General features: G+C 36.3%; 1 protein-coding gene across 1 annotated transcript in view; it reads left to right on the top strand.

The window, feature by feature from the left end:
- The window catches only part of LOC118190809 (cubilin-like), a 413,937-nt gene that overhangs the window by 281,225 nt on the left and 105,408 nt on the right, over positions 1-27,304 (top strand). The window contains exons 44-48 of the mRNA XM_085826303.1: positions 9,360-9,544; positions 12,912-13,089; positions 13,184-13,399; positions 16,889-17,038; positions 21,011-21,135. Coding sequence (XP_085682429.1) covers positions 9,360-9,544; positions 12,912-13,089; positions 13,184-13,399; positions 16,889-17,038; positions 21,011-21,135 — 854 coding nt within the window. The remainder of the gene's footprint in view (positions 1-9,359; positions 9,545-12,911; positions 13,090-13,183; positions 13,400-16,888; positions 17,039-21,010; positions 21,136-27,304) is intronic.

The raw sequence follows: 27,304 nt of genomic DNA on the forward strand, positions 1-27,304 counted from the left end.
TAACTGGTTCAAATGTATAGGCAGAAGTCTCTTGGGTCAAGCAGGAAGTCCCACCTATACTTACGAGAATTTCAAGACTGTCCTACTAAAAGCCTTCCCTGTTGTAAGGGATCGCGCGAAATTAGAAACGGAACTTTTCAGTATATATCAACAAAGAATCGTAAACCTCTCAAGCTTTATTTTAAGAAAAATTCACGTCTTCAAACTTTTGTGTGGAAACCGTCCGGATCCTGAAATAATTCAAGTGATTTTGCCGAGGTTACTGCCCCAAGTGCAAGACCTTATTGAATTAAGAAATCCGACTACACTGGAAAAGTTATTTGAGCTAGCAATCCAGTTTGAAAGTAGAAGAACGGCGGACGTCGAAAGAAGACGCCAATATCAACAGCGAAACCAATTTGGTACGCCAAGACTACAGCAAACTCAAGCACACGGCTACGGAGGCAAAGCGAATCAGTGGGCAAGGAAACCCGAGCATTCAAAAACAGCCGGCGAACGTCGACAGTTCAATAGCAACCCAGGAAAAAAGTCTCAAGGCCAGGGGAAAAAGAAGGAAAGCACGGAAATGAAAAATAATTTAAACTAAAACGGATTTCTGCTGACGGGAGGGTGCGGAAATCCGAAGGCCAAGAAAACCCCTCTTCCTACAAGTTAAATACAGTAATGGTGAAAAATTTGACTCTTCCGAAGATTGAAGTGTTGGTGAATAATATCCCAGCCACCGCACTCCTGGATACCGGCGCGCAGTGTTCCTGTGTGGCAGAAGATTTTTTTAGGAAGTATTTTCGCAAATACGGCATATATAATTCGGATAATACGACAGTGTTAGCGGCGCAAGGAGAAAAATGTAAGTGCACAGGTAAAGTACCTTTGTATATCCGTATCAAGGACGAACAAGTAAAGGTGATGTTTTTTATAGTAAAGAATCTGCAAGCACATTTAATCTTAGGAATAGATTTTCTTTCAGACGCACAAGCAACACTGGATTTTAATGAAGCGTCCCTTAAGCTGACAATGAAACCAGTTCTTGCAGAAAAGGCTGAACCGCCGATGTTAAAACTTGACCACCTCCCTAATGACGAGCAAGGAAGAATCCGACAAGTGGTAAGTGAATTTGCTTCGTTATTTAGTGATATTCCAGGATTTACTCAGGTTACTAACCATAGTATTGACACCGAAGATGCAATGCCAGTTCGTCAAAAAACATACCGGTATGATAAGAATAAGGAAAAATTATAGAATGGCATATTACCGATATGCTACGTAAAAAGATCATAACGCCCACCTCAAGTAGTTATGCTAGCCCGGTGGTTTTATGTAAGAAAAATAATGACTATCCTTTGACGCATCCAAAAAGGTGGAGATTCGCTATTGATTACCGTAAATTAAACTCCATAACTAAATATCCGGTATATCCGTTACCGATCATTGAAGAAATTCTAAGGAACATAAAATCAACCAAATTTATCACGACTTTAGACTTAACGACTGGTTATTTTCAAATAGGGGTTAGGCCTGAGGACGTGCCTAAGACTGCTTTTATAACCAAGTCTGGCACTTATGCATTTTTGCGTATGCCGTTTGGCCTTTCAGGGGCCCCGGCAACATTTCAGCGATGCATGGACATTGTGTTAAGACCTGTTCTTGGAAAGTCCACATTTATCTATTTAGACGATATCATTATTACTAGTGATAATCTCGACCAACATGTACAGGATTTAAGACAGGTGTTTTCTTTATTAAATGAGGCCGGTCTAAAAGTTAATGTCGAAAAGTGCAAATTTGCAGCCCCTGAATTAAAATATTTAGGTTACAAAATATCTCAAAAAGGAATCGAGACAGACGAATCAAAAATAATCGCTGTACAAAAGTATTCGACTCCAAACACGGCAAAGAAGCTCTTTTCTTTTCTAGGACTTTGTTCATATTATTAGTTCTTTATAAAAGATTTTGAAGCTATAGCTGAGCCATTGTTAAAATTAAAAAGGAAAAAGGCAAGATTCTCGTGGACGGCCGAAGCCAATAGTGCTTTCGAAAAATTAAAACAAGCATTAACGCAAGCCCCTGTGTTGAAATTTCCTGAAAAGGATGAGAATTTAGAAATTTCAGCGGATGCTTCGGATTATGCGGTAGGAGCGGTACTTTCGCAAAATCAGCAGCCCGTGGCATTTTTTAGCTGAACTTTAAATCAAACACAAAGAAACTATTCCGCGACCGAGAGAGAGGCACTTGTAGTTCTGTTAGCAGTGCAAAAGTTCCGAGTCTATTTTGGAAAGGCGCCGATAACAGTGTACTCTGATCATGCGGCGGTAACTAGATTGTACTCAGGGAAAAATTTATCCCCAAGGTTAATAAGATGGGCACTCAAGCTGCAAGAATATAATCTGGTAATCAAGCATACCCCCGGAAAGGAAAATATCGTAGCAGATGCCCTATCCAGAATTAAAATAGATGAACAAGGTAATACCGTAAAGGTGGCAATGCTCACAGCATGTACAATAAATTCCCGAGAAACTGTAATAACCGAACTGTGTAAGGATCCTGAGTTTGGAAGCATTTATGAGTATTTAAAGGATCCTGAAAATTTTAGCCACCAAGATATTGTGGCGATAAGAAATAGGGCGGCTCATTACGAACTAATAGATGGTCTATTATTCTATACAAAAACTACGAATTCCAACAACGAATTTCGACCTGTTATCCCAGCTAGTCTTAGATTAAATATCCTGCAGGAGCTCCATGACAGCCCTTTAGCTTCTCATGCTGGTATTCGAAAAACTATCCAACGCGTACGCGAGGCAGTCTACTTTCCTGAACTGCAAAAGTTAACAAGGGCGTATGTCCAGTCCTGCCCACCATGTCAAGCAGTTAATTATATTAATTTCCGCCCGGCCGGGTTTCTAAATAGTATTAAATCCGAATTTCCAAATGAAATAATTGGCATCGATTTATTGGGCCCTTTCCCAAAAAGTCAGTTAAATAAAAGTCGCTATCTCCTTGTTATGGTTGATCATTTTAGTAAATGGACCGAAATTGTTCCCTTAAAACGAGCCTCCGCGAAATTAGTTACTGATTCTATTTTAAATAAATATATTTTAAAATACGGGGCGCCCCTAAAAGTTATATCGGATAATGGTCCTCAATTTGTAAGTAATATATTTGAAGACATGTGCCAAAAACTGGGCATACGTCATTTAAAAATGGTCCCGTATCGGCCGCAATCATATATAGCGGAACGGGTCAATAGAAATATAGTGAAAATTATCCGTAGTTATGTTAAAAATTTTCATAAAAGCTGGGATAACTATGTCAATGAATTTGCTTTCGCCCTTAGGACCGCAAAACATGATACAACGGGCAAAACTTCTGCTGAGTTATTTCTAGGCAGAAAGATTATAACGCCGTTAGATAAATTATTTTATGTGCAACAAAGAGCCCCAGAATTTAAAATGGGTGATATAGAAAAACTAATTAAGGAAGCAAAGAAGAATACGGAAGTAGCACAAAGAAAACAGAAGCTCTATTATGATTTGAAACGACGGGGAGTAACTTATAAAGTAGGGAATGAAGTTTTAAAAATTAAGCATTCACTTTCTTCAGCACCAGAAGATAAGACTGCCAAATTTTTTCCACGATTTGAAGGACCATATGTTATAGAAAAAATAACTCACGCTGAAGTAGTGTTGAAAGCCAGAAATGGTGAAACCTGCTCCGCAAACATTGATCAAATCAAACCCTACTTTGATCGTAATAAAATGCAAATATTTCCAGATCTTTTGCAGGATCCGGCACGGCAGACACCGCAGGCAGAAGCTCCAGAGGTGGAAAAACGACAAGTACAATGGCAAGCCATGAAGAGGCAGGAGCAAGTGAAAAGAAAATTTCCCCGCGGAAAAATTGAAGGTAGCGAGAAAAAGAAGCCGTTCCACCGTCCAGAAAAGAGAGTTCACGAACACCCCCAGAATGAAGAAGGGAGAAGGACGACGTATGTGAAGAGAACCAGGAGAAATGACGGCAACTATAACCCGGCTCTAAAACGGAAGATCTACTCATCCGACAGGCCTCTCCGCAGCAAATGTCGCCGAATGTCGGAAGGGCCATCAACGGCGGAGGAAAAGTTACAAGGAAAATTTGAACGGCCAGCAACGAGGTCCAAGCAGGAACACGAAAGAGGTTTCCCGGTTCCGCCAAGACCAGCTGCCATCAAACGGCCAAGACCACAAGCAGAGGAGAAAAAGAAGGTATTCAAGGGTGACCGAACTGGTGAAAAAAGGAAGCTTCCAGAGGAAGGCACTGAAGGGCGAGCCCGTACAAGAAGGAGGATAAATCAAACAACTATCTGCAATACCTTTAAGGACTGGGCCCAGAAAAGGATGTCCGAATATCACAAAGGTAAGTAAAATTTTATGTTATTTTGCAAACTTACGTTAATCTTTCATTCTTACTGCAAGTGGCAGATTTCAAGAAGTTTTACCTCATGCGAGGTCTACCTTTATCGCCAAAAGGGCGAGAAATGAGTTGTTACCGATTTTGGTATTATGTTTTTCAATTACTCGCGCGTAAAACTAAAGTTGATGTATAATAGCATTGTGTAAAGACTTAAATATTGTAAAAAGTTATTGTATAAATTTCATTTAAAACATTCTAGCAAGAGAGAAGTTTTAGTCTGAAAGACTTTTTGAAATGTAGTATTTCAATGTAGAAAGAATTGGCACTTGCTTTGAAAAGAATAGAAGTTAACAATGTACTACTAATGTATGTTTTCAAATGTGTAAAATTAACGGCATGTTGATATGTTCTTATATACAATGTGAACTGTTATTTTAAATGTTAAGAAATACCGTGATATGGTAAAAGTGAATGTTAAAATTTTTTTATTCGTGTGACTGTAAAAAGACTAAAGCATGGCGAATATGTGTTAAAGGTTGAATGATGTAGTTAGGCTCTCTGACGCTACACTTCAGAGTTAGACACTTTCAGAATAGTACCTCAGGGTTTAGAGTTGAAATTAGGGTGTGTTAAGAGGTCTTGTTATGTTGAATTTTAACACGTTAGTGTTTTGATTGTAGGAGGAAGTGTGGAACACGTAGACAGAAACACATTCGTGTTTGGTGTTCTTTTATAACACATGTCCGAGAGCACGGGGAGAGATAATTAAAATAGTCATGAATGAAATAAGAATGTTAAGAGAAGTATAATTATATATGTTACTTGCCATTTCATTGTGTAACATTTCATTAAACTAGTTCCAGATCTCTGGAAGGAACCAGAATTGAATAAAAGCTCCTGTTTAGATGCAGTACAGATGAAAAAAAATTGTGTATCCTGGGAGCTACTATTGTAAAAACAAATTTCTTTCTTTTAAATTTCTAGTTTCTAGCGAAAAATATTTGTAAAAGATTGGCCTCGCGTTAGATTCTAGAGCTAAAAATTTAAGGTCGTTTTAGACCTCAGTTTCAAACTAATTAACTCTGGCGGGAAGTATGTAAGGATCTTAAGTTTTACTAACGTTTATTTTATTTTAAATCTTTACTATCACTTCTTATTTTCTACTTCCGGCCAGAATTATAAGCGTTAAGGTTTTTATGCAAAGTTTGTCTGGCGAACGCCAAGTATTTAAGTTGTGGCTTTTTGCCAAGCGAGAGAGAGGAAGCAGTGAGTCGAAGCAGGCCGCTTACCTTAGAAGTTACGCAGTTGCTTGTTGCCTTCCAGGCCAGAGGTTTTAATCCTCTTGATAAATGTTAAACGTATTGTAGTGTTCACAGTTCTCTGTACTACATATGCTTCCTGTTAATATAAGGCCAATCTTCCACGTTTATTATTCTAAAGTTAAATTAGAGTTTAGTTTTATTTTTTATACTTTTACGTTTTGACCCCAAGTAGCAGGTCGGTGTATTCTGAAGTACGGAAGTCATTGTAAATAGAGAAAAATAAAGGGTTTTGTATACCCTTCTTGTGTATCCTGTTTACTTCCCACAGTTTTGAACATAGCTTTAGTAAGCTCTCTGTTCCGAGTCAGGTCCTTGCATGTTCCCGAAGAAGGTAAGAAGGAACATTGACCCTGATACATTAATCATTTATTATATTTTATATACTGTATTAATTATATTCAAATATTTTATGTCATATTTTATCTAAACATTTTGTGTGCCTTGAGGTAAATCCAATCAGTTTTCCTACTCACTTAATTTCTTAATAACTAAATTTTCTGCTCTCACTATCTGGACTGTCTTGGGTCGACGGCCGCGACTGCAAGCCTTTTCAGATGGGGGGGGGGATAATCTGTAATGATATTTTTAAATAATTGATTAAATTAAATTCTATTAATATTGCTTAGTAATGTGTTGGCGATTCTCTACCTAAATTGCATCCCTGTTCCTAAATTTTGGCGAAATCCTTTCTTTAGTATAAAATATATTAACCTGTTGGCGCCCGCCAATTCGCCAAACTCATAAATCTGTCATATTACATAAAATACTTAAGAACACTCCTGATGAGAATATAGCGTCACCTCGTGATTTCAATTAATATCGCTGATTGGAGGAGCCTCGTGACGCACACATATGTATAAATTGGGCTTCTGCTCAAGCTACGAGGAGAACGCTTGTGAGATGGATGCTAAAATAAACCTATCACTTTATATTCCGAAATTCGTCTCATTCCTGTTGCCCCGGCTGCACAAAACAAATAATGTATGAGAAATTACATTTCATATATAAATATATTTATATACGTTTGGTGCGGCCGATTGCAACCAAAATACGAGGTGCACATCTACATGTTATAGCAGTCCTATATACAAAATTTCAACGTTCTGAGGCTACTCGTTTTTGACTTATGCGAGATACGTACGTACGCACGAACGTACTCACGTACGTGCATACGTTCGTACAGATGCCACGAAAAATTGTCTTCAGAATTAATTTTAAAGCAGTTTTATAATTTTTTTGAAGAAAAAGAGTATTTTATTCTGTCCTTAAGTACAGAAATCACGCAAAAACATCGTTAAATTGCATTCGATAGCGGTCAAAATGGATATTTTCGTTGAAATATGCTGCCTGAAACTTTTCGCGATTACAATACTTCCTTTTTACTTCGTACAAGGAAGTAAAAATGAAAGGAAGAAAACTTTTTTTAACCCACCGTAATATATGCATATTAAACGGTTTCGTTAAAAACTGGTTTTTTAAAAGATTATCCTATCTGAGGAAAAACGTTTAGGGTCAATTAATGGTGACAGTATATTAAAAGTGAAAAAATAATTTTAAGATTAAGATGTAGAGCAGACTGTTATGAAAGCAAAAATGTAAGAAGTGATGCAAGCAACTAAATTAAAGACATTAAAAAATATACATAATTAACCTTTGTTTAATATTTCAAACTGAACGTTTCAACGGATAATTATTTAATATATTAAACAGCGAGGATTTGTGAGTGCCGAAAATCATGCTTCATTCTTAACGACATTACAAAAATCAAAGTTTCAAATTCAAAAGTTCAAATTGTGAACTGTTTGCGCAGACGATATTTGCGGTGGCGGGGAACTTTCATCAAAACCCGATATTTAACTAAACATTTTTAATGACCTTTGGTGTTTTTCCTGGCATTCAGAAGGATAATTCGTTACTGTTCTTGGCAGTATCCTCAGAGAATCCCGACTGGGCCTGACATATGATGAAGTCCGTAGATGAGAGGTTTTCATATGACGTATAATTGAAGACGTGATTTTTAATCGTCGGGTGCTTCCTTTAATAGCCATTAGCTTTGCGTCACTACATGTGTCGCAAGTGGTGGCCATTTCATTATGGAAGCACCTAGTAAGTGGCCACCGTTGCCTCCTATGAAGGGATGAACAGTTACAACCATGTCTTCGAACTCGGTCCTATACTTACCGCAGTCAGGGTCACTAACCACTGTCCCGGCTGGGCGGCAAATAACTAAACATTCCTTATCCCCTAAGATCAGATCGATAATTTGATACTCAGCATGCCTAGGCGTTGTACGGACTGTATTGCATCGTCTGAGAGACATACAATGTATTAACAATCATACCAACCATGTAATATTGGTTTTTTGTAAATAAAGTTTTTTTTTTTTTTTTTAATTTGCTCCGGGGAGAAATAATCGCTAATTTTTTTAATAATATCAAACATATAGCATCTTTTTTTGCTCTTTACCTTTTTTTTAATTAATAAGCTTTACAAATAAGTCAAATTTGTTTTGCTTCTAACTCTTCCTTTGACTGATTTTGCATTATACTTAATTTATGGGCATGAGTGTAGTTCTCCGGATGCATCCTATTTCGAAATTCCTCAAATGAATGCGTTTGACGAAATTATTTTTCAGTTACATATCCCAAGTAGCTATAGGTATAGTTCGACCACCTGATCCGCGACTATGAGCGCAAACACGCATGCGGCATTCGAACTAAATTATTTTCTAAATAGGCTGGAAGGATGAGGACCTTTCTTTCTCTTGAGCATCTAAATTCTCTCGTTCCGGAGGTCTTCACGTGACCTTTCACGTCGCAACACGTAATAACGCTCCTTGGCAATGCCAATGATTAAAAATTGCGGAGTGCCTGTGGTTCAAAACCATGTACCTCCTCATCAGAATTACATAAAAGCGAGCAGAAATAGGAAAATTGCATAAGTAGTAAACTTGATGCTCAATAGAGGGAGCCATATGGCTCGAGAAAGTTTAGGGATAGCGAGAATTTATAAAACTTAAGAATACATAATTTTTTGGTAAGTTTTTAGATTTTTAATCATTTTGTTTTTTGAAATTTTGATTTTTTATAATTTTTTTGGTATTTTATAATTTTTTATATAAACACGTACAACACAAAAGCATAAAGCGGAGAGGAATGATTTTACGATTAATAGGGTCATTGGCATGTGGCATACATTGGGAGTGCAAATAATAAAGTTAACGCAAGAAAATATTCAAGGTAGAATTAAATTCTGCGGGAGATGTGATTTTACAGGGAACAGAATGATAACTTTGCATAATGACCACTTCTCCAGTTGCAGGAAAGGATGATGATAAAGTTATAACGCTCCTTTGGGACGAGTTTACGTGTTTTGGCAAAATGCCAGGCAAGGTTGCGTTTGAGACGGTCGAACTATATCTTCAAAATAAAGCATTTCTTGAATGCTCGATAATTACAGATAATGCTTTGTAAGTAAAATTATTGGCCTTCTTGTTTAAATCATTGCTTCTTTTTCAGCTTCTGACACTGGCACTAACCAAAACTTACATAATGTATGCATATCTAATAGTGCATTAATCGATTATCCGTAATTACAACCTTATTTACTTTTATCATTGTTTGGTTATTAATTAAATTCCTTTTACAGGCTGTGGAGGTAATTATCGTGGTTCCTTCGGTACTATCACATCTCCCGATTATCCTAATGCCCTCCGAAGTAGACGGGTATGCACTTGGGAAATTTCAGCACGTGAAGGCCGAAGAATCAAAGCTACTTTCACCGGGTTTAACTTGCCCAGGGAGGCTTCAGGCACGTGCACCAGCTATGTACAGGTAAGTTATTCCCAATGTATGAACTCAAGAATTCCATGTATGAAAAATTGCAAAAGTAAAAACATTTTTCCATAGAACGAAAGAGATGGCTTGAACTCACATTTTTGCCTCGCATTTCTTTAAAACTTTTCTTTTAGATCATTTCAAAAATAATTTTCTCTTTTAATAGCATGTGTTTGTTAAACTATCTGTTAAAGAATTTGAAACCTACAATCTGTTAGAAATTCAGCCGGGCCATATCATTCCCCACTCAAAAGCGAACACGTCTTTCAGTCACTTTACTATAACCTATTTATTGGAATCGCAAGCAAATCGTCCGTACGGCGCAAGTTTGAAATCATAAAGTCATTAAGCTTTTGGTGAAAAAATGTACAATGCCCTCGACGGGACTCGAACATGGACCTCTCGAATACGCACGGAATGTGCTACCGTAGCACCACGAAGGCACGCTGGAAGGTGGGAGGAAATACCTTATAAATCGTTCTTATTAAGTAAGTTCATTAACTTACTTAATCGTGATAATATACCTCTTCATTGATTCCTCCTAAGTTAGATATGGCATGAGGAACATTCATTGCAAATTTTAGACTTTTATGTGACAACAAATTCTACCTTTATCACTCACTGCGTTACGCTTTTAGTACTAGAAAGGCACCAACATCTAGCCTTAAAAATTGAGGCGAAAGTGGTTAAAGGGTTCCTACTTCGTAGTATACCCAGGTGACAGGGTCATCCACATGTAACGTTAAGAAATTTAATGCCGTACTGCTTTTACTCAAGATGATGGTTCTTGTTCTGGGATGATGCTGTAAGTTTTTTTTTTTTTTTTTTTTTTTTTTTTTTTTCTTTCTTTCTTTCTTTTTGAGATGCGTTATGCCTTTTGAGATCTGCCGATAAAATGCATCGTGTCATTAACTTAGTGCATCTTCAGAAAGTTCATTGATTACTTCAACGTGATAATATTCTCGTCGGTTCCTCATAAGTTTGGTATAGCATGAAGAACATTCACTCGAGTCCCGATCAGCCAATATTTCCCATATTTTGGATTTTACTGTATATTTAAAACATATTATGTTTTATGAAACTCATTATGTCACTTCGGGTCTTTAGCGACAACTATAGGTGTTGTTTACCATCAGAATGTGAAGCTCATGATATACATCCTGACAGGCTTCTTACATCTTCAAACAATTCGTTTTATTCAGCAAGATGATGCAGCATTCATCGGTTCCTTACAAGCCAGATATGGTTCAAAGAATGCTCATCTACCAAAGAAGGTCTTCCAGAGCTTTCACTCTCATTTATTTTGAAAACGAAAATATATGTGAGTCTAATGATCTAGAACTATATAATAGCGAAAGAATAAACTGCTAATATTCTACTGGTAAAGAGTTAACATATTATGAAAATAATGAAATTTGGCGATGTATTGGTACTTGACAACATCCCTCCAAAATTTTCGACAATTTAGTTTTAGTTTAATTAATTTAGAAAGTTGCCAAGGTGAGCAAGTTTTTCAACAAAACCACAAAATTATGAAAATCATTTTGGCATGGAAAGATACAGTTATTGTAGCGCAATATACAGACAGTACACACTTTACCTGTGTACTGTATGTATCGCGCTGATGCTTGATATCTAGATTATTATGACTGATTTTTAAATTGTGTGTTTCAGTACTGATTATGAATTGATTAGTATGATTGACCATTAGGTTGGCGTATTACCAGTAGTGTCTGTATTTGTGCGTGCTGTTGCGATAGTATGACTGAACGTATAGTACATTTGAGGTGAAACAATCTATTTTACACCAGTTACAGTCAGCTAAATGACTCTAAGTTTCAGCTTTGCAAGATACCGGCGGCTGAGCAGTAACACAGCTGCTCTGGGGTACCTCGACGTGGTTTCAAATCATAGTCTAGGAAGTTCGTTAGAGGAAAGAAAATTTTCCTGATTTTCCCCATAGGTCTCTATTGGCAATAAAAAAAATCCCTAGTTAATTTTAGGTGTTCAGTACCAAATTCTTTATACAGAGTGTCCCGCAAATGTTGCTACAAACTTCTGAGGGATCATATGGATTGGGAATTGTATAGGAATCCATGCCTGGAAATGTCAGGGATAAGTGGAAGCAGAGGTAGAAGATGGAAGAAGAAACAATAGTGATTAATTTGAAACATTTATTAGACATGAATACAAAGGGTGTAAGTCAGCTTGAAGGTTACAAGAGATGTTCGATGTTTGCACCATCAGACGCCAAACATGCCTGACACCGACGGACCATTGATTGCCGGACATGTTCAAACATACCGGGAGTTCCTTTGATTGTAGCAGTTGCGCAGGCGAGTCCTCTTACGAGACCGATTTCAGACACAGCAGGATCGTAATACACGATACTCTTGATGGCTCCCCACAATGAGAAATCAAGGCTAGATAAATCCGGTGAGGGTGAGGGCTAGGGAACCGGTCAATCACGCCCAATCCATCGATCCGGGGATGATCTGCTTAAATGGCTAAGAACATCCAGTCCAAAAGGAGCAGGCACCCCATCATGTTGGAACCACATATTCATAAGCTCTCCGTTGGTACAACTCGTAGTGCGAGGCAGCTCTGCTCTGGCTATTGGCCTTTCAGATTACCGCCGCCCCACACAAAATTCAATCTACCGTGTGGCGACCCCACAGAGCAACGGCAGATAATGCAGTACCCGTACGGTCCCTGCCGAGCCTTACTCTGTCCCGAAAACCCTCACGCCTTCTGTGAAGTCTGTTTTTATACCCCCGTGGTTGAGATTGCCTAGGGACAGATCCTAACCAGTACTCCCCAGGCATTCGCCTGAGTCAACCCCCGGGGGGGTCTCCGTTGGTACAGCGTTCCATGCTCTTCGGATGGTGCATACCGCTCGAACGAAGCAATCCTCACTTTGCACAAGTACTCTCCTGTACAACACCCTCTAGCGGCGACGCCAGAGGTTGTTATTTTGACGTTTCTGGGTAGGGGTTCCTATGCAATTTTTAATCTTTATGATGTGCACTACCTCTGCTAGAAGTTTGTCGCAGCATTTACAGGACACCCTGTATATTCTATTAAATATGAGATTAAGTTTTCCTTCCAATAAGGAAGTTAACTACCTTGTAATATTATTAAGGTTAGAACCAGCAAGTTACATTAATAAGAGTTTTGGTTAATTATTCGAGACTGAAATGAGGGAGGAATTGCCTATTTATCGACGAATGAATTAGTCTTGGCAAGCATTTTGCTCCTATCTAAATATATCACATGGTTCTCTTTTCTTCCTCAATATTAAATATTCAAAATAATACATTCCTCATATATTATACTTTACCTGATAATTATTTTCTAAATACAGTTCATCAATGTTTTCCTTGAAAGAAGAGCCGAATACAGAGCAAGTCCTGCGTTGTGCGGCAGCTCTCTTCCTCCAGAAATCAGTTTTTATGCTTCCACAATTAAAGTTATATTTTACACTGGTGGGCTTGCAGCTGGGCAAGGTTTCTCTTTAAATTATTCAACTGAAGAGGAAGCAGGTGAGTGTTTCTTATATATTGAATAATAATCATTTAGCATTTATTTTGCATTTCATATTATTTGTTTTAAATTATTTAATTTGTGTTATTACAGTGTGCGGAGGATCTCTTCTTTTGCCTAGTGGAAACATTTCTACTCCAGATTTTACAACGGTGAATGATTCTTATGTATACTGCAATTGGAGGGTGCATGGAGATGGTCTGGACAATCGGACTGTTGTGTTTAAGTTTGATGTACTAGATGTTCCAGGTCTCAGGATCAATCTCTGTAAGAACAGTGGAGTGTTTGTTTCCTCAGGAACAAGTTATGGTAAATTTTCTATAATTTTTACTGTCGCAGATCCCTAATTTGAGAAGTTTTTCGTTTATTGCCACGTTTTCGTGTATTTTGTTTAAGTAATAGTAATAAAAGTGGTCTTGTCGTATTTCCCGTGATATGTTTTCTCAGCTTCATTACAATATTCAACGGAGGGAATTCTCATAAATATAAAACATTTTATAACTACAGAAAGGACACAAAAACACAGAATATTATCTATAACACAATTATTTATCTACGATTTTAAACATTAATAAATTATGGTCTTACGTAGATTGGAAAATGTTTTTGATTTTAAGTCGCAGTGCTTTCAAACTTCCCGCTTCCAAATTTGAAACACTTCTTGGGATATTAGTTCTTCGATATTATTCGCTATCATGAGGAACTCTGTGTTCGTAGACTTTTTCATGATAATGAACAGCGGCAATTATTTCTCCCCATTCTCGCTCTGAATTCCTGAAGAGTGTAAAAAGCAAGTATTAAAACTGTAATTTTTTTGGCATCACGGTCTGCAGCATTTTAGGAAATTCATAATGCGTTTGTTTATGACTGGAAGTAGTTAGTTAGGGACAGCATGGAAGGGTAGGATGCCTTTGCTAATATTATGTTAAGATGGATACCTTCCTTATCACGCGATGTGCACAGAGGGAATGAATTTTCCATTTCATTCCCTCTGTGCAAAATAAATCTAGAACGCTATTTTATTTGTTGACATTAAGTTACCAGACAGATAGAAGTCAGCTGGAAAAGAGCAAGGGGTTATGGCATTCTCCAAGCATCGGTACTAAAGGACTAGTATTTTTTCGTAGTCTGCGTACAGGAATCGTGTTTACATTTTTTACCCTTCTTTAGGATGTTTTTTAGGCTTTGGATATGGCTTTGAATGGTGTCCAAAGACTTGAAATTTGTACCATACATAAATCACAACTGGAGATCTAAACAATTAACATTGCAGCGTTCTGCAAATCATATATATTAGAAACGCCTCCTAGAAGCACTATAAAAGGGAGAATAGTAGGCTATGTTAATCTCAGAACCGTTTTCCTGCTGATCTTTCCATAAGAAGCTTCGGTACATGTCGTTCGAAAATGATGACAGTCTGTCGAGTAAGTATCTGAGTTTAATAGAGGAATAGTTATGACGTATGGAGACTGACGATTATACTTCCGAAATAACAGTGCTTTCTTTGACTCAATCAAGTTATAGTGATATGGGTATGGAATCAGTGGAGATAGGCGGGAGAAAAAGACTTATAGGAGGAATGCACTAGCCTCCCCGTGTCACGAAGAGAACAGGCATGATCGCATAGCGGTGGCAAATCGCACAGCAACATTAAGAATCCGAGCGTTTAAATTCGGATCTGTTGCACACCAACTTCTATCATCGCGTACGCTTTGACGCTGTCTACTGATGAGGAAGTACTGGTTAGGATCTGTAGCTAGGCAGTCTCAACCACGGGGGTATATAATTTGGCTTCACAGGACTAGAACCCGAGTATTGTACTCAGGTTGTTTCAGGCTTGGCAGAGACTGTATTGGCACTGTCGTGTCTGTTCCTTCGGCTGTGGTGGAGCTAGATCGGAGATCGTCGACCGAGTTCCCGGGGGTTTGACTCCATTTAGTTCTCGTGGCGGGGACTGACAGAGTGAACAGGACACCTACAACAATGAAGTTTTGCCGATGGAGTGGTGCCGGAGAAGGTGATAGAGTTTCAATATAGCAAGTTTTATATCTGCCCAATGCTTTGTAAAAGCCGGGCGGGGACTGCGGGGGTTGCGCCCGCGAGGATGTCCACGGACTATGGATATCTCAACTCTGTATGGGTCCTCTATAATATGGATCTGGGTCGGAGACCTACGGTCTGGTGTGTTTGTCTACTGATGAGGAGAATCGTTTCAGTGTCTATAGCTGCGATTATTGTTGACTCTTCAGCACAGTGTGTATAATTTAGAAGTCAAACAACAAAAATCAGCGTTATATCTTCAAATTTTCACAGAACTAGTTTCGATGGTTTATTGAACCATAATCCTCAGCTGCAGAAGCGCAAATGAACGAGATAAAATATAGTGATTAGAAAAGATAAGATAAGAATTCCTGGACAGGAATCAAGCTACTAGCGTCATGTGTTGATGAAACCAGAACTAAAACATAATTTCTTTAAAGGCTGAAAGCAAAGATGGATTAGAATTAGAGTCGTTAACTAGAACAGAAAGATTTTTTTTTAAATATGAAATGCCTCTAGAAAATCCAGTCCACCAATGGAAGAGGATTTTTGAATAATTTTGGAAGCAGAAAAATTGAAAGTGTGATTTTCAGACCAACAATCCTGGGCACCATAAAACTTCTGTGTTTCCTTTTTTCTAAAATATGCCTCATGTTCCTTAACGCGAAATTTTAAGGTTCTCTTAGTTTGACCAACGTAAATTAAACCACACTAGCAAGGAATCCTGGAAATACCTCAGGAATTCATATCCGGAATGAGGTCCTTGAGTAAGGAACTCGGAATTTTATTGATGGGAGAATAAACGACCCGAAAGTTAAATTTCTGCAAAAACGTGCAACTTGATAGCTAATTAATGGAAAGAAGGGAATGACAACATAATTTTTATAATCTCCTAAAACAAGACTGTGCCTTTTGGTGTGTTGAGATGAGAATTTTTTAACTGCTTGATTAATAATGTTGGGTTAAAAGCTCCTGTCAATAGCTACTACTTTTAAATAATTTAGTTCTTCATTAAGAGATAGTTTGGAGAAGCAAACTTGAAGAGCACGGAAAACATAGGAATAAAATGAAGCTAACTTTTGTTTGCCGGATGACATGATTTGAAGTGTGGTGGAAGAGGAAGCGATGAAGGTTTGCAGCAAACCGTAGTATTGAAGTTGGATAGATGAAGTGATGCTCTGAATGCTGGACAAGGAGAAACGAACGGCGTGATATTGACTTTTCAAACAGATCTTGATTTTTCCTACAACACCACTGCGCTTGTATTAAGACCTTTGGCACAACAATGGCAGAGTTCATATCACTTGCATTATGCATCACGTTACTGGTCCTAATGATTAGGAATGATAATGAATTTTACTAACCCACATTATACGTATTCAGAATATGTTAGGGGAATATTTGATTTCGGAGGTATATAAAACAATAATAGTTTTTGCAAGTCTTTGGAATTCCAAGCAAAAAGAGCCTAGATACGATGTATGCAACAGGTACGGCTTAGAAGAATACTGCGACTTCCAGTATTATAGAAATTCAGAATTCAGAAGTCTTATACGTCACGTTATAATCGAAAGCACATAAAACGTTTACACTAATTTTAAGCTGTAGTTTAATAAATATTATTTTATAAAATATATTGTACAACCTCCTCTTAATTTCCACCTAAACTAAAAATCTAGTTATATAAATGATCCAGTTTTGAAAAACAAATTAAAAATTTTGAGTTAAACTGTTTCACACGTTTATTTGTTTCAACAGGCGCATTGCATTCTCAGTTACTTGGTACGTATTGTGGCAACTATACATCACCAGTAATGTTCACCTCACCTTTAACTTCCACTTCAGTTCGGTTCTTGGCCCGATTAGATAAACCTTTCCGAGGGATTCGTGGGTCCTATAACGTCAGTAGTAAGTAAATGTTTTTTCATGTGTATTTATTTGCTCTATCATTAATAATATTTCTTTATTATTTATTTACCTTGAAGGATTCCATCAAAAACATTCAATTAAAATTTTAGTCAGAAATGCAATTAGCGAAGTCTTACCAAACTTTGTGCGGTGTTACGTTACGCTATTCTATACTACCGGCTACTTATCATCCACTTCTTTGGTGACACTATATATCACACACTATCTCTACATAACATAACTCTGACTGCCGTACCGAAAAGCCCGGGTTCGAATCCCGGAGAAGGTATGGATGTTTGTAAGTATATAGAGTCTGTGTAGAGTAAGGATACACAAAATATATTTGGCGGCGAGTCAAATGTCCTCTAGAGAGGTTGCTGGTAGAGGAGGTGGGACTTCGGACCCGTCCGTCTGGAAATTAATTAATTTCTCGAAATTTGGGAATTGGGGCAGAACTAAGCCAAAGTCGGGTTGTCACCTAAATAGTGTTCAAGGCTATTGCCAACAACAGGAGCATTTGATTCCTTGCCGCGATGGATGTCATGGGCCTTGATCATTGTCGAAGAAGTGAGATGGTCAGCAATAACAACAACAATACAAACTAGTGGGTTGATAGTAGTTTTATAGAAACATTTCGCTTATCTAACTGTAAAAGTCCTAGTGCTGAAGAGGAAAACAGTGAGAAGGATAATTTATCGATTCAGATCCATCCAAAACGTCTGTAGTTCACCATCCACTCCAGAAGAAATAGATGTTAGTTGGCTCCAATATCATCTACCAGGGGTCGACGAAGCTTGGCTGAAAATCTCTATTTTCTCAGCAAGGACACAAGGTGGAGTCAGACGCTTGGGTTGTTACGTTCGTATCTAATCCTTACGTTATAATGCAACCATTTGTTAACCTCTAATCAGGTCTCTCCTTACACAAGATTCAGTTGGACAATCCAAATATCGCCCCCTTTCCAGAGGGGTCTGCAGGGTAAACGTTTAGAAACTACTATGCAATTTGGGACCTATCGAGGTCCCAAATTGCTGCACATACCTTTTGTTGCTAAGTCCCTGTAAAGATCGTGACTTGTAAAGATCATTACTTGTAAAGATCGTGACTTAAAGAGAACGTGAAATATAAATAATAGGACAAGAAATTGCATTTTACGGTGTGGCAACAAGAAGAAGATTCGGAAGATTTTTATACATTTTGTTTAGAGAGTTTAAGATTTTAATATAATAACAGTTGTAAGAGTTTTAACTGTAGTAGTTAAGAGTTTAAAATTTTGATAGTTAAGAGCCGCAGCATTTATTTTTTTTTTTTTTTTTTTTTTTTTTTTTGGTTCTGTTTTAAAAATTCAAATAAAAGTATTTTTTTCATACTGAAAATTTAGCTTTGTTCTTCCTACAAGGTTCAATATCCATTATATTGAAATAAGGAAAGGATTTTTACTGTCCCCCTGAGAGAAACAAAACCTACTTTTCAAACCCTTATCCAAGCAACCGCAAATGGATAAAGCTTCTCCAGACAAAGAGGTGGAAAACGTTGAAAAATTCACAGATCGTTTGCTCATAATTTTCCAGTTTAAAACTGATAATAATTATTTTATCGAATAATTCTCTAATACATTTCCAATTACATGACCATTTTTTTTTCCCAAAATGGTAGAATATTCCATAGGTCGAAAAATATCAGTTCAGTCAGAAACTAATGATTCGTAAATTTTAAAGAATTAGACAAGAAACACTAAAGTGAAACCTCAATTAACAAAGCGATTAAGTTTTTAAGTTCAAAAGCATAATTCAACTTAAAATAATAATTACGTTCTCCAAAAAACAGTTAAACTAGATAAGCTTTCACATTCTTTTGCAAAAAACAAAAATTAAACAAAAATTACATAAAACAATTGCAACTCAAGCAAATTTCCTTAATTCTTAAACCAAATTTAAGAAACAATCCAATAAATCAAACTCGGAATAATAATAACATATTATAAACGACGTTCACATCTAAAGTTAAAACAGCTACGTGAATTACAATTAGATAGCAAATTAAATCAATCAAAACCAAATACAAAAATCTACACGACACCATCTTGTTACATGAAGTCAGGTGAAAAATGTTGATAATTTAAACTTTCTCTTGAATTTCGCAGGCGGTATAGTCAAATAAAAGTATGTCAAACATTAGTTTGTGTACTAGCTAGCAAACATGCCATCTGAGCGGACTACGCCCGCTTTATTCATTGTTCATGTCTAAAACAGTTCCCACGCTAAATTTGTGGAGATGTTTGATCAAAGTAAAACAGAAAATCTGCGCCTATCTAGAGAGATTTTCCTTTTTAAAAATTTCATTTTAATTTGAATGCAATCATTTCTATATACACCTGAAAATATATATTTTATGTGAATGAAATCAGTTCCATAAATACCTAAAAAAAGAAAATACGTATTAATTTAAAAAATTAATGACAGCAATTGTGTGTAAACCTGAAAAGGAAAATTTATAAAAAATATTTACAACATTGAAAAAATAATACAACTTCCGATTCCTTAACAACTCTAAATTTCACTTTGTAACGACAGACATAAAATTGACTAATGCATAATTCTCAACTAATTTTTCACGATTAATAGCTTGAAACGAATTTAAAGCAGTTTAATAATCTTCTACTGTATTGTTTTTTACAACATTACAATTGGCAAACTTTACGAGTCAAATATTTAGTAAGTTTAAATTCTACTGTTAAATTGACGGCTATGTTTTCAATGTCAATTGAATCCATTCAGTTAGATTTTGTACTTTTATGGTAATATAATTTTATAGTCATTTTATTTAAATTGTGTGCGATTTATCATATTGAGGTAATCGCATATGTTTTTTTAGTAGGAAATGTAAATAATGTCACAGTTTTATACATATCCACTGCTACTGGCCATTGTTAGTCAAGCAATTTTTCCATGCCGATTTTACTTTTACTATTTAATACTTGTAAAAAAAAAAATTCTGAAAATTGTTTTTAAAAGGAATTTGAATGTAAATCATCAAAAAAAAAAAGCTGTTTAAGGGGACTTGAATTTAAATTATGAATAACAAAATTTCAAACTTTGAAAAAGAAATTTAAAAATTAAAAACAAGTAATTATCGCTACTGATGGGAAATTAGCTGACTTTTCAAGGGGAACAAACCAACTCCCGTTCAATGAACAATAATTAATAAATGCCAAGGTGTTTCGTCTTTTGTTCAAGTAAGAATGATGATGATGCCAAATTGGCAAATTAAGTTACGCCAAAATTGTAGCTCCGTCAAGTGGTGGGATTTATAGCTTCCTCTTGACTTGCTTCAGTTTATGCTAGTCATCCAAATATCTCAAACGTCTTAAGTTTTAATGCTGTTTCCTCACTGTAAACATTATTTCGTGTGAATACTTTAGAACAGCTGGGTATCAAGTGGCCTTGCTTCTTTGTGTCTTTCTCTCTGAAACACGAACATTCCTTATAGACGAGCATCTTAAAAAAGCTACATAATGCATTCCATCACTGAAAACTGGCTGCGGTAAATAAATTATAACTTTCTTAAGTGTCTGTCTCTGTGACTTATTAATAGTCATACAAAATGCAAGCCTGATAGGAAACTGTCTTCGCTTGAGCTGAAAGGGGAGGTTTGAATCTGAAGTTCAATACCTGGAATGAAAACTTTTGATTCAGCATTCTGTCCAGAGATGACTTCACAATCCAAAACGTTTTGTATAATTCTCTTCAAAATGAGCCTTGTTCCGTGTCTTGCGCCAGGGCTATAACTTTCACCCTTAATCCACATACCATCAGAAGACTTTTCAAAAGAGATTAATTACTACAATTTCAGAACAAATAAGCATTATATCCTTCTTTATCGGGCAACTTGGATATATATATATTAGTCAACAGTATGTTAAAAACTTGCTTAATAGAATGAATATTAATCCATCAATAAATCTGTTTCTAGACTGCGGTGGATTCATCAACCTGTACAGCAATATAAACATTACTTCACCAGGATATCCAAACGGTTATCCACCTAATACTGACTGTCACTGGATTATAAAAGCTCCATATGGGAAGGAAATAGTGGTAAGTTTCATTTTATTTTCGTCGAGCATTTAATTATTCAAAACAGAAACTCTGTGCTGACTCTGACTTTAAAAATTTGTATTTAAAAACAAGTCTGTCTCGAAAATTTGAAGTCCTATCCTTTTTTTTTTTTAATTAAAAATTGCAGTGTGTTAAAATGGAACAAACTGTAATCCATTTTGGTGCTTTAAAATTAAAGGAAGCAATAAAATGAATCAGAAATTATTAAAAGAAATAGGAAAATAAAACAGAAAAAATAAGCTGAAAAAGAATTTCCAATTCTCGCATCCAAACCTGCTCCTCAATGTGGCTGAAATAACTTAACAGAAACATGTGCAAACTCAGGTTGCCAAATTCTGTGGTTGGAACTCAGCTTGTCCGGGTTGCCAGATCCCGAGAATCAATGAACAATTTTATAATAAGAAATGTTACTATAAAATTGAAAAACCGGACACATACGTATTTTACAATAGAATAACTACATTAAGAGATTATATTATACAAAATTCATTACCTATGAACATTAAATTACCTGTAATAGCTATCCTACTTTACCTGCTTCTCTTTTGAGACTAAAAGTCATATCGCTGTAAATATACAATTTAAAAATTGTAGTTAATGCCTGCTTTTTTAATGTTGGCAAATTCTATATTTTTGAAATTTCATATTTGTGAATTTTCTATGAGTAGATTAATTAATAGTCGTACTTCTTCAAAGTATTTACGTAACTGCAAAATTTTTTATCATTAGTAGTTAAATGTGAATAGCATTAGGTATTACTTTTTCTGGAGATGTTGGAATGCCAATTAATGAGGTTGATTGTAGTCAAATTGAATTAGAGAGAGAGAGAGAGAGAGACTCTGCCCATTCTCAAGAAGAAAAGAGGAATAGCACCATATTGGTTTTTGGGGGTGTATTAATGTCGAACACAGAATTTTTTTAAAATTGTCTTAATTTATTTTTATTTTTTCATTAATACAAGAACGTTTAGCTTTAATTTTTCACGATTAATAGCTTGAAACGAATTTAAAGCAGTTTAATAATCTTCTACTGTATTGTTTTTTACAACATTACAATTGGCAAACTTTACGAGTCAAATATTTAGTAAGTTTAAATTCTACTGTTAAATTGACCGCTATATTTTTGTCAGTTGATGTCAATTGATGTCAATTGATGTATGTCAATGTATGTTTATGTCAATTGACGTATTTTTACTAGATTTTCCATTCAATTAGATTTTGTACTTTTATGGTAATATAATTTTATAGTCATTTTATTTAAATTGTGTGCGATTTATCATGTTGAGGTAATCGCATTTTTTTTTTTTTTTTTTTTTTTTTTTTTTTTTTTTTTTTTTTTAATAGTAGGAAATGTAAATAATGTCACAGTTTTATACATATCCACTGCTACTGGCCATTGTTAGTCAAGCAATTTTTCCATGCCGATTTTACTTTTACTATTTAATACTTGTAAAAAAAAAATTCTGAAAATTGTTTTTAAAAGGAATTTGAATGTAAATCATCAAAAAAAAGCTGTTTAAGGGGACTTGAATTTAAATTATGAATAACAAAATTTCAAACTTTGAAAAAGAAATTTAAAAAATTAAATCAAGTAATTATCGCTACTGATGGGAAATTAGTTGACTTTTCAAGGGGAACAAACCAATTCCCGTTCAATGAACAATAATTAATAAATGCCAAGGTGTTTCGTCTTTTGTTCAAGTAAGAATGATGATGCCAAATTTGCAAATTAAGTTACGCCAAAATTGTAGCTCCGTCAAGTGGTGGGATTTATAGCCAAAGTAGAGTATCAAAGAACTCATTCCGAATGAAGCATTTTCGCTAATAACAAGATTCTTTAGAAATTTTGAGTGAAAATCCAATTTATATAGTAAAATTTACAAGATACTTGAGTAAATGTCTCCCGAGACCTTCGCTTTTATGCATGTTAAATTGAAGACTATTTTTATAAAAATAAACATAGTATACAGTAGTAATCTTAACTGGAATTATGAAATATTGGGTTGGAGGGAAAGTTCTGTCGTATTTTAAAGAAAATATTTCAATTCATTTATAAAAATATGTGTTTAATATTAATCAATTATATATGCTCCGTTATTTGTTACAACCTGTTGCCATCTTCCAGGTAACCTGTAAATTCCTGTTTTGTAGAAATTCTCATCCATGGAGTTAAAATAGTCAGCAACTGCCTTAGAAACACTTTCAAAAGACTTGAATTTTTTTCCCGTTAGATAATTTTGCAGAGATCTGAACAGGTAATAATCAGAGGGTGCAATGTCAGGTGAATACGGGGGGTGACTAAGGATTTCCCATCCTAACGCATTCAGTTTTTGTAGTGTCACCACTGCAGTATGCGGGCGAGCATTATCGTGATGGAACACTATTCCGTTTCTGGACGCTAATGCTGGCCTTTTTTCTTTGATAGCTGCATTCAATTTATCCAGCTGATTGCAGTACAGATCCGCGTTGATGTTTTTTCCCTGTTTCAGCAACTCGTAATACATTGGACCTTTCCTGTCCCACCACAAACAAAGCAGTACTTTTCGTTGATGGATACTTGGTTTTGGAACTGTTGCTGATGATGTTCCTGGTTTGCAGTAAGATTTTTTTCTTTTAATATTCTCGTAAAGAATCCACTTTTCATCTCCAGTAACCAGCCTGTCCAAAAACGGCTCCACGTTGTGTCTAATCAGATGTGATGAACATATTCTTACACGATCAGACAAATTCTTTTCCGTTAATTCATGTGGAACCCAAACACTTTGCTTTAACACAAACCCAAGAGATTTAATGTGATATCCAACAGTTGTATGATGAATGCCAAACTCTTCTGCAATTTCTCGACTTGTTAAATGTGGATTATTTTCCAACATGGATCGCAAAACATCATTATCGATCTTGGATGGTTGTCCAGATCGAACACTTTCTTTGAGGCTCAGGTCCCCGGAACGAAATTTGTAAAACCATCTTTGACAAGTACGAACATTTACAATATCTTTTCCAAATACCGCGCATAAATTTTTCATGCAACAGATGCGTTGCTTCCTTTTTGGAATTCATATAAAATGCAGTGTCGTAAATGCACTTTATCTACCGACATGTTTTTCCCTTTAAATATTACAAGTAAATGGTGAACAGTAAAAAAGGGCACCTTTTATATTATACAGCAGCTAAAAAAACAAAACAAAAATCCGATTGACTCACTAGCCAGATGTTTTTTTTTATTTACAAGAAAAATCACCTGCCTATTTAAAATACGACAGAACTTTCCCTCCAACCCTATAGAACTCAAAGTAACTGATTTAAACATGAGAAACATAAGAAACAAAACTATGCTATCTTTGCAAAAACAAATCAAATAAAAATTGAAAAATTTAAATATATATAATAAGAAATAATGAAATGTAAGATCTGAAATGTACATGAAATACATGACTCGTAAAGTTTGCCAATTGAAAGGCCAGAAAATGCATTAATCAATTTACGATCTTTCTAGTGGGATGTTGGTAAAGTGTAGTCTTCTGTGTCTTACTCAGAAATGGTGTGTGTCCGAAATTCCGTGTATATATATATATATATATACACTCATGTCCATAAATTAAGAATAATGCAAAATCAGGCAAAGGAAGAGTTAGAAGCAAAACAAATTTGACTTATTTGTAAAGCTTATTTATTAAACAAAAGGCAAAGAGCAAATAAAGATGCTATATGTTAGATATTGTTACGAATTTGGTATTTAAAAAGGTAATGTTAGTTCAATTATAAATTAAATGGTTTTATTTCTCGCGCAGTGCAGCGCGTGACGAATATTAAAAGAAAGCTAAGCAGGAAAATTGAAAATACAACAGCGCGTGCATTAAATAAATAAATATCTCTTTTTGATTTCGAGAAAGTACTGGAAAATTCTAGCGCGTGATTTTAAAAGCTTATAAAAGGAGGAAAACATCTCAGTTTGTAGTAGTTGCTTAGTTTGTTGTTGTTTAGAAAACTGCCGTTGTTGATTATAGCGAATTCGCGGATTAGCGTTCTTTAGCTGTTTTGAATTACGTTCTATTGTACATTTAAGTAGTTAAAAGATAACTACTGTGAGATATTGTGATACTGCATGATAATTTGAGATAATTTAAGCATTTCTGTTGTGATAATAATAAATTTTTGTTCATTTTTCATCGGACTTGTGCATTCATTTCATAACGAACCCGTACGCACGCAACAAATTTTGGTGTCAGAAGTGGGATTTGAATGCCAATAACAAGAGGGATGGAAGAACAATTGAGACAGCTCATTACTGCTTTTGCTGCTTTCCAAGAAAAGATGGAAGCTGGCCAAACATCTTTTAAAGAAGAAATTAAAGAGAAAATGGATGCTTGTCAAAGGTCCGTTAAAGAAGAAATGAAATTGGGCCGGGAATCCCTCAAGGAAGAAATGAAAACGGCACAGGAACAAATGAAGTTGGGCCAGGAATCCGTTAAAGGAGAAATGAAATTGGGCCAGGAATCCGTTAAGGAAGAGATGAAATCCCTTAAAAATGAGGTGAAAGCAGGTCAGGACGAAATGAAAAGAGAAATTACCTGCGTAATAGAAAATAAATTTGAGGCTATGGAAGGCAGAATAGCCGCGGTTGAAACTAAAGTTGGACAAATAGAAGAAAGAGTTTCTTCGGTAAAAGAACAAGTAGAAGAAAGAATTTCTTCTGTAAAAGAACATATAGAAGAGAGAGTTTCTGCCGTCGAACAACAAATTGATAATAGGGTTTCTGCTGCCGTCGCCAAAGAAGTTGACAGCCTAAAGAAGTGCATAGCGACGGTAGGAAACAATTCTGAAGGTTTCAAATTTTTATCGATGCCTGCTCGTTCCGTTCTGAAACTATCTACATATGATGGGAAGACCTCCTGGCAGGTGTATAGGACACAATTTTCTATCGTTGCGGATGCGAATGGATGGGATTCCCAAGCTAAGGCCTGTCATCTCGCCGCTTATCTGAGAGCAGACGCAGCGGATATCCTGCAGACGCTTCCCGAAAATCAAAGGCTAGATTTCGAAGCTCTATCCGGCGCTTTGGAGCTGCGCTTCGGCGAGAAATGTTTAAAAGACTACAGCAGGCTCCAATTAAAATCTCGTCAACAGAAGCTCACCGAAACGCTTCAGGAGCTCGCCACGGATGTTAAAAGGCTGTCACATCACGCCTTTTCGGAGTGCCCGACAGAAACAAGGGAAATCCTGTCCCTGCAATATTTCATCGATGGCATCCGGGACCCTGAAATACAGAAAGCACTGCGAATGGCGGATGTTAAAGATCTGAAAAGCGCTTTAGTGTATGCCATGAAATTTGAGGCAGCCCAGCAAGCAACTCTTAGGGATAGCTACCCAGTCAGAGCTGTGCGAGTCCACGACCCAGGGGACCAATTGATGGCTCGTTTAGATGATTTATCCAGACAAGTCGATGCTTTGATACGGAGTAGCAGTGAGAACAAAGTGGCTGTAAGATGTTGGAGATGTGGTTCTGAAGGTCACCTACGACGGCATTGCAGAACACCCCAGGGCATGGATAATAAAACGGATGAGTTGACAAGACCAGAGAATGCTTTAAGACGGAATAGTGGTGAAACAAAACCGACCCTAAAGTGCTGGAATTGCGGTGTTGAAGGCCACCTACGAAGGAACTGCAGAACTCCCCAGAGCACGGAAAATAAGGCATACGATTTAAACAGACAATTAAATGCCACGGGAAGGAAAAGGACTGACAAGAAACCAAAGTGCTGGAACTGTGGAGCTGAAGGCCACGTACGAAAGAATTGCAGAACACCCCAGGGTACGAAAATTGAGACAATTTCTGAGCAACGACGCAGGAAACAAAGTAATGACCACATCAAGGAACGGAGGTTGCCAGATAATGAAAAACCCTGTTTTAAAGCGCTTAAGATCTCTATAGTGAGTGGCAACAATAACGGACTGTCCATCAATGGGAATATCGATGGAGTTCCTTGCAATATGATCATTAACACAGGAGCTAATGTTACCATCATTAGGAAAGATTTAGCTGAACAGTTTAAAGATAAACTTATTTGGACGCCATCCTGTGTTACCCTTCAGACTGCGTCTGGTGACAAGATCGACATAACTGGGAAGTTAAACGTAAACATCACGTT

The sequence above is a fragment of the Stegodyphus dumicola genome, chromosome 11, assembly GCF_044657685.1.
Source record: "Stegodyphus dumicola isolate Sdum_Otavi_A_Nest chromosome 11, ASM4465768v1".
NCBI classification, from domain to species: domain Eukaryota; kingdom Metazoa; phylum Arthropoda; class Arachnida; order Araneae; family Eresidae; genus Stegodyphus; species Stegodyphus dumicola.